Here is a 14,604-nt window from a genome sequence, read left to right as displayed (position 1 = left end):
CAACAAAAGACCCCAAACGGTCAAAGTAATACTGAAGAAGAAAACCAAAGTGGGAGGCATCACAATTCCAGACTTTAGCCTTTGATCATCAAGACAGCATGGTGTTGGCACAAAAACAGACACATAGACCAATGGAATAGAATAGAAACCCCAGAACTAGACCCACAAAGGTATGGCCAACTAATCTTTGACAAAGCAGGAAAGAGCATCCAATGGAAAAAGACAGTCTCTTTAACAACTGGTGCTGGGACTACTGGAGAGCAACATGCAGAAGGATGAAACTAGACCACTTTCTTACACCATTCACAAAAATAAACTCAAATGGATAAAAGACCTAAATGTGAGACAGGAAACCATCAAAACCCTAGAGAGAAAACAGGCAACAACCTCTTTGAACACAGCTGTAGCAATTTCTTGCTCAACATATGACCAAAGGCAAGGGAACTAAAAGTAAAACTGAACCCTGGGACCTCATCAAGATAAAAAGCATCTGCACTGCAAAGGAAATGATCAACAAAACTAAAGGCAACCAATGGAATGGGAAAAGATATTTTCAAATGACATATAGGATAAAGAGTTAGTATCCAAACTCTATAAAGAACTTACCAAACTCAACATCCAAAAAACAAACAAAAATGAATAAATGGGTAGAAGACATGGATACACACTGTTCCAAAGAAGACATCAGATGGCCAAGAGACACATGAAAAGATGCTCAACGTCACTCATCATCAGGGAAATACAAATCAAAACCATATTAAGATAACACCTCACACTGCTCAGAGTGACTAAAATTAACAACTTAGGAAACCACGGATGCTGGAGAGGATGTGGAGAAACCCTGTTGCAGTGTTGGTGGGAATGCAAACTGGTGTTGCCGGTCTGGAAAACAATGTGGAGCTTCCTCAAAAAAATTAAAAATAGAACTACCTTACAACCCAGCAATGGCACTACTTGTAATTTATCCAAAGGATACTAGAGTGCCGATTCATAGGGGCACATGTACCCCAATGTTTGGAGCAGCACTTTCCACAGTAGACAAATTATGGAAAGAGCCTAAATGTCCATCAACTAATGAATGGATAAAGAGAATGTGGTTTATATATACAACAGAATACTACTTGGCAATGAGAAAGAATGAAATCCTTGCAGCAACGTGGATGGAACTGGAAGGTATTATGCTAAGTGAAGTAAGTCAGGCAGAGAAACGCAAACAGCTTATGTTTTCACTCATATGTGGATCTTGAGAAACTTATCAGAAGACCATGGGGGAGGGGAAGGAGGAAAAATAGTTACAGAGAGGGAGGAAGGCAAACCACAAGAAACTCTTAAATACAGAGAACAAACTGAGGGTTGATGGGGGGTGATGGGGGAGAGGGGAAAATGGATGATGGGCATCGAGCAGGGCACTTGTTGGGATGGGTGCGAGCACTGTAAGCCAATCTGACCATGAATTATATTTTACAAAAAGAAACATTTTTCCACATAACCTCTTTATTATAAATATTTTTGATATTGCAATAAGAGCAATATTGCCCTGAGACACACACACAAATTTATTTTACTTATAACAGTGTCTTGTTACTTTTCCTCTCCCACTTTTTAGGATCTCGTTGATGCTAGATCTACTGCTCTCTGTTAAAGCCTTTTACTTCATGACTATCTCACAGGTCCAGACATTCTAAATAAAATCATATGTATTCTACTAATATTACTATGGAAATGTATTTGATATTGTTTAACCCAGACTACTCACTTAAGATACACAGATAAGTTAACTTTATATTCAGAAAACTAATTCTGTTTTATTTTAATTAGTGATAAATTCATTGCACTGTTAAAAATTGGGGCAAAACACACATTATGTAAAAATAACCATTTAGAAAGATACAATTCAGGACTATTTGTATCTTTGAAATGTTGTACAATATCACCTCTCTAGTTATTAAACATTTTCATCAGCTTAAAAAGAAACCCTTCATATAGTATTTTCCATTCTCCTTTCACCTGGCCCATGGCAACCACTAACCTGTGGTCTTAAAGGTTATGCTTTTTTAAAAAAAATACAGGTGTCACAGATTTAAGTTCCAAACAGACAGAGTTTTTAAAATCTTTTGTTTTATTCATTTTTTACACTTTTCTTTTACCAGATTTTATGCTACTGGCAGCAATCTAGAAAGAATTGTATTTACAAGGAAGGAAATCATTTTTAGTTCAGGGTCTAAATATAATTATGTATGTATTTATTTAAAAGATTCTGTAAGAATGAGGTTTTGCAGATCTCATATTTTTGTCAATATCTCAGTTAACGTTATTTGGCCTGTTTTATTTTAACTGAATATATTTCATATAGTAAGAAGGAAACACTCTGTCTGAATGTTACACTTTAATTGCTAGGAGACCAGGCATCTTGTGATGTCACCTACTGAGGTGGAGAACCATTGTGATGGTCTAGATACATTATCTGTGTACGCAAGCCAAAGCAGCAGCTGAAGCTGCAGTGTTCAAAACCATGCAGATGACAAACATAGCTGAAAGAAACCTTATTTGAGATGGCACATGTTTCTTCAGAAATTCAAGATGGTTCTCCTAAAGATGGATCGACTAATTCTGCAGCCTCTGTTAGATGCCCTTTGTGGGATCCCACATTGACTGGGGATTTGGACCTAAGGTCTATGATTGAAGAAAATGCTTTTCAGGCTTTATCAGGAGAATCCTTAATAAAAAGACCACGATACACATTTTGTGTCTCTGAACCAGACGAAGATAATGATTTTCTTTCTCTGACTTTTCCCAGAAAACTTTGGAACATAGTTGAAAGTGATCAATTCAAATCAATTTGGTGGGATGAGAATGGAACTTCAATAGTGATTGATGAGGAACTCTTCAAGAAAGAAGTTCTGGAGAGAAAGGCCCCTTTCAGAATATTTGAAACTGGAAGTATGAAGAGTTTAGTTCGCCAGCTTAACCTTTATGGATTTAGTAAAATGCGACAGAGTTTCCAAAGATCTGCTTCTCTGGCTGATTTTCTGGCAGAGGAAAAAGAAGTATCTGTTTTAAGCAAGGTATTCAAAAATGTTATTGCTTATATATGAAATATATAAAATTTTACTTCATACATCAGTAAATATGTTCATAAATATAGGCTGCAACTAGGTCTTTAAAGTTATATGAAAAAGTTTAAAAATACTTATTAAAAATTAAGGATACCTTAGGCATGAATCATTCAGCATTATAAGAAACTGTGCTAGCAACTTTGACCTTTATCAATAAACTCCTATCTAAATAAGCTACTGAAGCCATTTAAAGTGGTATTCACTGTTAGTTGTAAGTAACAGTTACATTTTCACAACCATAATTAAATGTTTATTTCCAGTAAGTAATTTTTTTAAAATACTAACAATGTACATGTATTATTGATGACTTTATGTGATGAAACTAAGTCAAAATTTCATAAATTAAATCTGTTATCCTCTCTTATATCTTCACTGAAGAATGTCACTAAATAACATTCTCCTTTGGTTTTAGTTACAGTTCTATCATAATCCAAATTTTAAACGAGGCTGCCCTCAACTTTTAGTAAGAATGAAAAGAAGAGTCGGGATTAAAAATGCTTCCACAGTATCACTAGTTCAAGATTTCAACAAGAAACCATGCAGAGCTGAGGGTAATGTGCATAGTCCTAATTCTGGTTTTGTTGCTGAAACTAGTGGAGAAAGGGCATTGTCAACCTCCACAAATTTAAATGTGCCCCTGATAAGGAAGCGTCCTACTATCCAGAGAGTTGCTAATACAACTGCCCCCCTGAGAAGTGATCTTTCTCCACCGTCATCAATGTCAGCTAGGCCGTCAGAACAAATGGTAATGGATCAGCATGCCATTTTAAACCAGTTGACCACTTTTCACATGCATTCACGTGACAGCTACACTCAAGCAAATGGCCACATTGTGAACTTTGTTACAACTACAACTGCTACATCTCAGTATGGCATCATATCTCTCTTACAGAACAGTTATTTTGGAACAATGGTGGAGCCTTGCACTTTTCCAACTAGATACCCTGCTGTGTCAGCCAGTGAGGTTCGTTTTTCTAACCCTCAATCACCATGCAACCAATGGTTCTCAATGCCAATGATAGCTGATACTTCTGCTGCCTCACTTGCAACGTCAGCTCATCAACCGTCTTCATCCTATGTACACCATCCTGATTACAAGTGATCTATCAAAGGACTACCAGATAATACAAGAAAACAAAGATTAAAATTTATTGGCAAATGACCAAATATGGAAATTCTCTTATTTGAACAATAAAATTACATGTTCACCTTTATGGTTTCATTTTGTTTATTTTTGAAATAATTTAGAGTAAAATCCTTTGTTATTTATTTATTGTACTAATTGGCCATTTGATAGTACCACTTTGACATGCCTCCTAAGTAAATTATACCTAATCAGCTTTTTAAAAAAGACATGAGGAGCAAAGGAAAAGAAGCCAAAGTTATGTGATTTCTGAAGCAGTCCACGATGAATCAAATAAAGCCATATATTAGGATGACAGGGGAGGGATACATGTAAGTGAGCTCTAGAAAAGGCAAATACAAAGAATTTAGTATTCTCTCAATTACATTCTCCCAGTCATGGAGAAGAGTCCTTGAATTTTAGTTGGTAAAGGTTGTCTTCATTAAAAAATGCGTTCATACTGGAAAGCATAGCATCTTCTCACTAGTGCAGCAACCATTATACATCACTGGAATAATAAAGATCACATCATGCAGTAATGAATTGCAGCAATCAAGGTGTTGTATAATTTTACAATTGGTATTATCTAGGACCTGTTTGTTGCTCTAGTGATCTCAAAACATTCCAGCTTGTTTGTGCCTTTATTTCCTTCTCGCATGTGTTCATCTTTTATATCTTCTGATATAAACCTTTATGTTGTTTTCTTGTTCCATCCAAAGCCTATTCCATGCTTCATTCCTTATGCTGTTATTTAATGCATTTTTGATTCTGAGCCCTGAAATTCAGCACAGGTAACAAATCTATTAAACAGGTGACATCTGTTCACCTGAGTACATTCACATGTTTGTGTTCACCGTCCATTTTGAGCTATATTTAGACAATCTCTTTTTAGCTATGCCAATTCTCATCAGACGAATTTGGCACCAGCTCTTTCCTTGGTTAGAAGTCTCTCTCTTGAATTACTGGACTACTACTTTCATCAATACAGCATATGCATCACCTCTTCCAAGTTGATTCCTATCAAATGCCTTTTCCTAGTCAGTCATGGACATCAGTACAGACTGATCACAGTGACTCCCATACAATATATTTTTACATGTATGTTTCTGAATGAATGGTGGCTTAAACCAATCAAAATTATTTTTGTAACTCTTATGTCCTTCACTACTGCCATAATTCGTAATTTTCTCTTTACTCTTCACTGGGAAGTTTCTTAAACGGTAGATCACAGTAGTGTACAACAGTATCTAGTACACTAGATAATAACTTTGACATAACGAAACTAGCATCACTCCATACACTGTTAGTTTCCTGTTATTTGACCGTTATACAAACTTGATACTTCGGGTAATACCACTGTAAAGGACTTTTTCCTTTCTGTTTCACTGAAATATATGTATTACTTCTCTGCCTCTCTCACCATTTCTTCTCCAACTTCAGCTTTCACAAGTCTTTCCCTGAGAAAATTTGTGATACACTTACCAACTCTTTATGTATAGCAGTATCACAACTATTGCACTGAAGTGCATTACTGACGAAATTCATCCACTTAGTCCTATGAGATAGCTGAGACTGCGATGGAATACAGATCCGAACATCCAGAGGTCCCAGATGGCAACACATTTTGGTCATCGCACACCATATACATATATTTTCAAATTGTGCCCACACAGGAAAAGTTTGGAACTATTGCTCCATATAGGAAATCCTGACTTCTTCCTGGGGTTTCATGACAATAAAATGGTTATCTATGCCCATTAAGTCTTTAATCATTAGTTTTCATTCTCAGATGTTTAATTATAGAGAATATAGTTCAACAACATGTTTAATGTACATGAATGTTTCAAGAAAAAATTGAGTCCTAAAATAGTAAAAAATTTAAAAAAAGATTTAAGTGGCATAAATGGAGAACACTGAGACAACCAAAAGAAAAATAATAGCAGGATGGAGGAGATGGTTAGAATATGGAATTGAATACAGCGAGAGTAAATCCAGAATAAGGTGTCAGATAAAAAAAAAAAGAATGAAAAGTAAATGAGCAAATGCAGAAAACAAGTAAGCATGACTTCACTATCCTTTTCCTACGTGCCCCAAGTCTTTCTACCCTCAAGTATAATACAACATGGTTTCAATATAATCCTCAAGTCACAGAATATCTTAATTTACAACTTATTGTAAGGTGTCTTGAGATTGAGGACAAAGTATATCTTTTAAACATTCTTCTTATTTAGGTTCTCACGAGTTTAAAATCACTCAACTGCAAAGATAACTTCCAACATTTGGCCCAAAAACAATACTACAGCTGTTCTATGGAGGAAACAAACATACTATTCCCTACGCATCCCATAAGCACAACTAAAATTCTTGGGTGTTACGTATAAAACAAATTTTGTAAAAAGACTCTGAAAAGTGGAGAAAACAAGTATATTAAAGAGGAACTGAGAACCAGGGAATGATGGGATGGTAAGTTCCCTGGATTTGTGTGTGTGTGTGTGTGTGTGTGTGTGTGTGTGTGTATACAAGTATGTCTTTGTGCTTGTGTGTGCCTGTGAGAATGTATCTTTAAGTGTGTACCTAGATTTTCCTTTTGCCTTTTGTATCACAGACTTGGTCCTAAAGAAACCCAGAAATGCAAATAGGCACAGATCAAAAATACCCCTAATAAAGACTGCTTTCTCCATTCAAGGTTAGGAAAGGGGTGTCTTACAAAAACAGAAAACTGTTAGACAATAATACTATAGTTTATCCAACCACAAAACTCTGGACAAACTTCTCACCAAAGCCAGCAAAGCCTAAGTCGGACCTTAGAATTCCATTGCATCAAACAATAAGGGCCCCAACTCATCGCTGGGGTAGTACCAGAAAAGCCTGAGCAGAGAACTGGCGTTTTCAATAGTTCCATGTATTAATAAGGCACCCCTCTTTTCTTAGGTACCAGTAAGGCCTGCAGGGAGTAGGCCACTGCTTACTCATCAATAATAAGTAGCTCTCTCCCCTCAAGTATCAAGAGTAGCCAATGAGGAAATCTGGAATTCCGTCCCCACATGGCAGGACATCAGTTTCCTGTTGGAGTGGTATCACATAGCTAGCTACAAGAGAAGGACATTAGAACAACATCCAGAGTTTCAAAAAATACCCTAAATTTCCAAGTTTCAAATAAAAAAAAATCACTCATTGTGTCAAGAAACAGAAAGCTCTTGACCTGAAAGAAAATTTAGAAGTACCAACAGAGAAATACCAGAGAACCAGTATTATCTGACTAAGGCTTTAAAGCTGCCATCATAAAATGGCTTAAATGAGCAATTTTGAACACACTTGAAAGTAATGAAAAAGTAGAAAGCATAAGTATATTTAATTTCAGCAGAAAAAAAGAACCAATGGAAATTTTAGAATGCAATGTAATACAATTAAATTATATAACACTATCTGAGCTGGTGCTAAATGTATGTAAAGCAATCATTTAAGACAACTATAAACAGCAGAGTGCTAAGTGATTTAAAATAAGGTGTCTACATTTCACTCAACCTGGCAAAAAAAAAAAGTCCAGAAAACTACATAATGAAATACACACACACACACACACACACACACACACACACACACACACACACACACACTGTGATAGCTAGAACAGCCACTAAAGAAGATATACAAAGAGAAACAATGAAAACAACACTCTAAGTATATAAGAAATTCATTTCAATATAAAAATACGTTTTAAAATTAAAAAATGGAAAAACTATACTATGCAAACATTAATCAAAAGAAAGTAAAAGTAGATATATTGAGAACAGCTGACATAAACCAGAGAAAAGAAAATTACCAGAGATTAGAAAACAATATTACGTAATAATAAATGAATCATTTGTCATGAAAAACAGCAGCAGTCTGGAATGTTTATGAACCTAGAAACAGAGTAAATAAGTAAACTTTAAAAGAACTAAAAGAAATAGATAGTACAGTTGAAGAGTTGAACATTACTCTCTGAATTCAGAGAGCTAAGCAGAAAAGCAGCAAAAATGCAGAACTCAACAACACTATCAACCAGTGCAATATAATCCACTATTATTGAACACTCTCTCTAACAGACAATATTTTTTTTCAAGGGACCATGGGACATATTCATGATACCATAAAACAAACTTCAACAAACCTGAAATGCCTGAAATCAGGCAGTGTGTTGTCCAACTTCATTGGAATCAAAGTAGAACACAGCAAGAGACAACAAGAAAATTTGTTGCATACTTGGAAGCTAATCCATGGGTCCAGCAATAATCTTTAGGTAAGCTAAGGGTGAAAGAAGAAGCAACAGAGGAAATAAAATAATGCACTGAACTAAAAAAAATAAAATAAAATAAAAGTACAACATATCAGATCAGATGCAGGCAAAGCAGTAGTAAGAAGAAAATTTATGACATTAACTTGCAAACATTAGAAAGGAGGAAATGTTTCAGTTACTAAACTCCCTCTTCAAGAAACTAGATTGAGAGGAAAATAATCCAAAACAAACAAACAAACAAACAAACAAACAAGGAGATAAAATAAGTTATCAATGAAACACAAGAGAGAAAAATAGGAAATAAAATGAAACAGAGCTTGTTCTTTAAAAAGAGAATCAGGGGCATCTGGGTGGCTCAGTCTGTTAAGCGTCTGACATTGGCCTAGGTCATATCTCATGGTTGGTGAGTTTGAGCCCCTGGTCGGGCTCTGTGTTGACACCTTGGAACCTGAAGCCTGCTTCAGATTCTGTGTCTCCCTCTCTCTCTGCACTTTCCCCCTTGTGCTCTCTCTCTCCCTAAAAACTAACATAAAACATTAAAAAATAATAATAAATAATTAAAAAAAACAATCAAATTGACAAACCTGTACCAAGACTGAAAAGAAAAAGAAGGGACTTTAGTAGTACAAACAATGAAATGGGATAGTACTACAGACCCTGCAGACATAAAAAAGATAAAAGAATTGGTATGAACAATTGCACACATATAAATTTGACAAATTTGACAAACTTGACAGTATACCTCAGTTATCCAATATGAAATACATACCTAAAATAGCCTGGTAACTTTTAAAAGAAATATCCAGACTTAGATAGTTACGCAGGAGATTTTAAGAATTAACGTGAAATCTACACAATCTTATAAAAAATATAAGAATCTACGAAACATTTTAATAATGAACATCAATTCTATACAAACTCTCTCAAAAGATAAAGGGAACCCATCCCAATTAATTCTATAAAGCCAATATTACCCTCAAGCCCAAACTAGACAGAGTGGAAAAAGAACACACTCAATAACCATCATGACTAGAGAGGTAAAAATGTTAAAATAGTTATTTCTCAATATAGAAGTATAAATACACACCATGATCACAGGGGTTTATTTCTGTCATGCATGGCTGGTTCATTATTCAAATACAATACAGTTTTCATATGTAGTCTATAATGTTAACAGATTGAGAAAAAATACATGATACACCAACCAATTCAGAAAAAAGTTTGACAAAATTCCATACTCATCCATTATTTGAATACTTAACATTTTAACTGTGAACAGAACTTAAGTTCCTCAACTGAGTAAAGAACATCTGTAAAAAAAAAAAAAAAAAACTCTACAGTAATTTTATAAATAATGGTGAAGGACTGAATGCTTTCCCTTTAAAATTGTGAATGAAACAAAGTTGTCTCACATTCCCATTTACTAACAATGTCTTACAAGTTCTAGTGAGTACACTATGACAAAACATAAAAGATATAGATATAAATATTGATACAGATATCCTGATATACATCAGAAAAGAAGAAACTGAACAATCCCTGTTTTCACATGACATGACTGGATACTTACAAAATCCCAAGAATACCCAAAAACTCCTGGAACAATGAGTTAGCAGTCAGAGGACACAATCCAACATACACAAATTGGGTTTCTGATGACAAAGGGCTGATATTAAAAATACAACACTAATTATAATTGATTTTTAAAAAGTAAATAGGTATAATCTACCAAGACATATAAAAGACGTTGAGACTGAATACTACAAAAATTATGAACACTAGGGAGATATACTATTATTTATGGATTGTGTGACTCAACATATTTTGAAAATAATTGATTTTAGTCAAGCTGGATTCTTGATTTACATGTTTATTTCAATTCTTCTATAAATCCCAGCAAGGCAACAGTAGCTACAACACCAGACTGGCCTGACAAAGAGCTACCAGAATAAAGAGCTAAGAAACATAAATACATAAATAAGCATGTCTAAGCATTTTTGGACAATGTTGTAAAAGCAGTTTAATGCAGAAAACACTGTCTCTGAACCAAGGGAACAAATGAATATCTGTAGGGAAAAAATCCTCATTAAGTCTCACCTAATTCAACAAATATGTCAACTGAGATTCAACACAAAGTATAAAACTATACAATTCTTAGGAAAAACCATGAGAAAATTTTCAGGCTCTACAACTAAGTAAAATGCACATCAAATGCACAATACATATACTATGGGGATAAAGTGATAGGAAAAAATTTGTAAGCTGATTTAAAAATATTTTAAAATTTCTGTATCTTTTGAAGATTATATTAAAAGGATGAAAAGCAAAATTACAGACTAACAGGCAATATTCACAAACCACACATCCAAAAGTAAAGGAAAGCAACTGAATATTATAAAGAAAGGAAGGACTGACAACTATTTAGTAGACAGATTCCTATGTTAGGTTTCCTGATAGAGATCAATCTCTATGAAATCGGTATTAATCACATAAATAAATAGAGAATTTTAGGCACTATTTGATGATCAGATGATTATGTTTTTGTTTACTATTAATATTTTTCCTTAACATTTACTATTACTATTCTTTCCTCCCAAAACATGAAGTATATAATAATATAACCTCATAACTTACATGTAGAAGTGATTTCCTTATATTTGTCTTTAAAATGATCCCTATTAATATTTCAGATTGTGTATAAAACAAACACTAGTTTCTACCTTTTCTCCTCCTTTTGTGAGGTGAATAAAAAGAACTGGAGTTGAAAACATCCATCCATGATGGTCTTATGTATTTGAAAACATACAAATGAGACTCAAGAGGAAAGCACTTTATGGGGTGGGGGGGGGGATGTATGCTTCTTTCTATCTGGTACATGTCTAACATTATATTAACAATCTTGCAGTGCTAATAGTATGTTTACATAAACAATTTGTACTTCAAACCAGTTTTCCATTTTCTAATGTATATCTCCAATTCTTGAAAATAGCAAGTCTTCCTTAATGAGTGGAGAAATTTTAACTCATAAAGAAAAAGTATAGGGAGTAAATTTCACATCATCGAGTTTTTGAAGAAACTGCAATGTCACAAGCCATATTATCTTATCAGCCTAGGAATCAGACATTAACTAATTAATTGGCTAATCAGAATTAGCCAATCCTCCATTACAACTAGAACAAAAGCATGTGATAGAGCATTCAAGAATCCCTAGCATTCAAACACATATTTAAGACTTCAACATGGGAGTGCACTACTTCATATTGTGGTGAGGGTAACCTGACGTTTGGCAAAATCACCTGTAATGGATAAAGTATTCCAAGTTATGCTGTCAGCAAGTGAAATGCCAACATCTTGTGCTCCGTGGAACATAAGTAAAGAAAGATTTTGCTCTAGACTCATTCTGTGTCACGGTTTTGGAGATTATTCCAAAAATGTTAGCAGTTAGCCTCCTTCTGCCCACAATTCTGTAGAAGTTAACCAGTATCATTTTCTTTCAAATATTCAGCTCTATTTGTGACAAATGTATAATCACCTAAGTAACCATGACTTCAATGACTTTGGGAATATAAGAGCTCACAAAATTTCCCTAGCCCATGAGGAGACATAAGCCACCATCTAACCAATCCATCCCTCTAGAAGGCAATCCCATTTCCATTTTCCATTTCCATTTCCATTTCCAAGGCTAATTTTTGTCTTAATGATAGCATAATATATTAAATAAAATGTGCAAAATCTGAAGTCTACAAATTGATGAATTTTTTACATGTCACTAATTGAGCCACTCACCAAATGTTAAAAACAAAAACAATTCCATATACCAATTTTTCTCCCATCTGCACACCAGATGCAGAATATAGCTCTATTCTGTCATCTGAGCACCAGATTAATTTGCATATTCTTAAGTAATATATGGATAGAACTAATTATGAGTCGAGTTTCCTTTGCTCCAAAACTCTTCAGTGACACTTTCACATTGTCCAATGCATCAAAAAGTGCTTTTTCATTGCTGTATGATTTGCCTATGATATATTATCCTTTAAATGGTGTCTTCTTTCTCATATATTGTTAGACATAACTGATAGTATTCAGGTCATACCCACAGATATCATAATACACAGATAATTTCTCTATTAGTGATACTGCACTCTGATAGGTACATAATGTCTAGTCAATGTCTTCCTGTAATGTTGGAAATTATTAGAAGAAGATCAACTTCCAGGCGTGACTAAAATGCCAACACTATAATCCCTGAAACTCTTTCCAGGAAAATGCAAAGTAAAAAAATATTTTCATAACACTAAAATGTTATTATCCCTTTTTACTGTACTGATGGTTGCTTCTACTGATGGTGCAAACAACTGGTAGTTTTGAGACTTCTGGCTCCCTACCAAACAGGAAATAAGACAGCAGCACCATAAAAGATGGAGGGTCCTAGATGTCACCATAGGAAGACATTAAACTGACCTCATCCATGGACACACTACATATGGAGCAAATCCTCCTAAAGAACTGACAGTTGCCTGAGTAACTTTCACAAAACAAAGGAAAAAGAAACCATACAGAGAGAGACAGAGACAGAGTAACAATGGCAACCTCCCTTACAAAGTGAACTACAGTGGGGAGGGAAAATACTGAGGGACCCACCCAGAGTCACTCAAGATGAACATAAGAAACCAGTTACACATAAGAGAAACTCCGTAAGGCTATCAGGTGATTGTTCAGCAGAAACCCTGAGGACAGAAGAGAGGGGCATGATCTGTTAAAAATGATGAAAGGAATAAATGTAGAATACTCTACCTAGCAAGACAGTCGTTCCAAATAAGTCAGATAAGGGACACCTGGGTTGCTGAGTCGGTTAAGCGTCCAACTTTGGGTGGGGTCACAATCTCATGGTTTGTGGGTTCGAGCCTTGCATTGGGCTCTGTGCTGACAGCTAGGAGCTTGGAGCTTACTTTGGATTCTGTGCCTCCACCTCTCTCTGCTAGACCCCACTCGTACTCTGCCTCTCAAAAAAATAAATAAATAAACAAAACAAAAAAAAAAAGGAAAAGGAAAAGAAAAAGAAAAAGAAAGAAAACAAAACAAAAACAAAACAAAACAAAACAAAACAAACAAAACAAAAAACCCCAACCAAACAAACAAACAACAAACCCCAAAAAGTTCAGATAAAGAGTTGACCAGACAAACAGAATTTAAACGAATTCATCGCTGCTAAAACAGACTTACAAAAATGTTAAAAGTAATTCTTTAAGCAGAAAAGAAAGGGCTGTAACTAGACTCAACAAAATTATGAAAGCAAAATTTTCACAGGTAAAAGCAAACAAATAAAAGAGTAATAACAGACCAATTATGTATAAAGCTAATATAAAGGCTAAAATAACAAAAGTAGTAAAAAAAATTGTATCTAAAAAAATAGCTAACAGACATTAAATACAAAGGCACAAAATATGATACGATATACATAAAACCCGGAGGAGGGGAATAAAAATTTAGTGCTTCTAGAATTAGTTTTTGAAGACGTTAAGATGGTGGAGTAGTATGGGGACGCTGAGCTTCTCTTGTCCTGAAACACAGCTAGATAAGCACCAAACCACTCTGAATACCCAGGATGCTGATCTGAGGCTTAACAAAACAATCTGCATAGTTTGAGGTACAGAACTTGGAAGGTAGGCAGTGTGGTGAGGTGAACTCAGAGAGAGAAGAGCTGCAGAGCTGTGAAACATTAGGAGCCATGTTCATGGAGAGAGGACAGAAAGAGAAAGAGAAAGGGGGAGAGTGCAGCACATTGGGATCATGCAAGAAAAGCACCGCCCCCCCCCCCAAAAGTAGCTGGGGACAGAGAAAGAAAAGAGTGAAAATACTTACAGAAGACTGGACAAAAAATATGCCTAAAACCATTGACAGGAAGGAGAGCATTTCAATACCACCAGAATTCTGTAAATAGTGGAGCACAGAGTCTGAAGGTTCAAAGCTCAGAACCTGGCAGTACTCTGGTGAGGAAACAGGCAGAATTCCCCAGGAGTAGGCAGTGGAGTCTGAGGGCTCTGTTTCCCAGGAGGAGAAGTGGTTTCCCCTGCTTGGAGCAC

The 14,604-nt window shown here is 35.2% G+C and overlaps 2 protein-coding genes across 4 annotated transcripts in view; one reads left to right on the top strand and one right to left on the bottom strand.

Annotated features, from left to right (window-relative positions):
• Positions 1-14,604, bottom strand: part of LOC131503504 (eukaryotic translation initiation factor 1A, X-chromosomal) — a 124,115-nt gene that overhangs the window by 13,747 nt on the left and 95,764 nt on the right. Inside the window, exons 8-9 of one of the 3 annotated variants that reach the window (XR_009257453.1) lie at positions 8,393-8,526; positions 2,949-3,029 (exon numbers count right to left, since the gene is read on the bottom strand). The exons of 1 other annotated variant lie outside the window; for it this stretch is intronic. The gene's annotated coding sequence lies outside the window, so the exon portion shown is untranslated. Of the gene's footprint in view, positions 1-2,924; positions 3,030-8,392; positions 8,527-14,604 lie in introns of those variants that run through there. One more of the 3 variants, XM_058714961.1, reaches the window with a different exon arrangement.
• On the top strand, positions 1,483-4,330 carry LOC131503502 (heat shock transcription factor, Y-linked-like). The gene is made up of 2 exons (XM_058714959.1): positions 1,483-3,065; positions 3,529-4,330. Exons 1-2 carry the CDS (start codon positions 2,553-2,555, stop codon positions 4,216-4,218), a joined length of 1,203 nt encoding a protein of 400 aa, XP_058570942.1. The 5' UTR covers positions 1,483-2,552; the 3' UTR covers positions 4,219-4,330.

This window comes from Neofelis nebulosa, chromosome Y, assembly GCF_028018385.1.
Source record: "Neofelis nebulosa isolate mNeoNeb1 chromosome Y, mNeoNeb1.pri, whole genome shotgun sequence".
Lineage (NCBI taxonomy): Eukaryota > Metazoa > Chordata > Mammalia > Carnivora > Felidae > Neofelis > Neofelis nebulosa.
The sequence above is the reverse complement of the archived record's forward strand: the minus strand, read 5'-3'. Positions and strand labels throughout refer to the sequence as shown.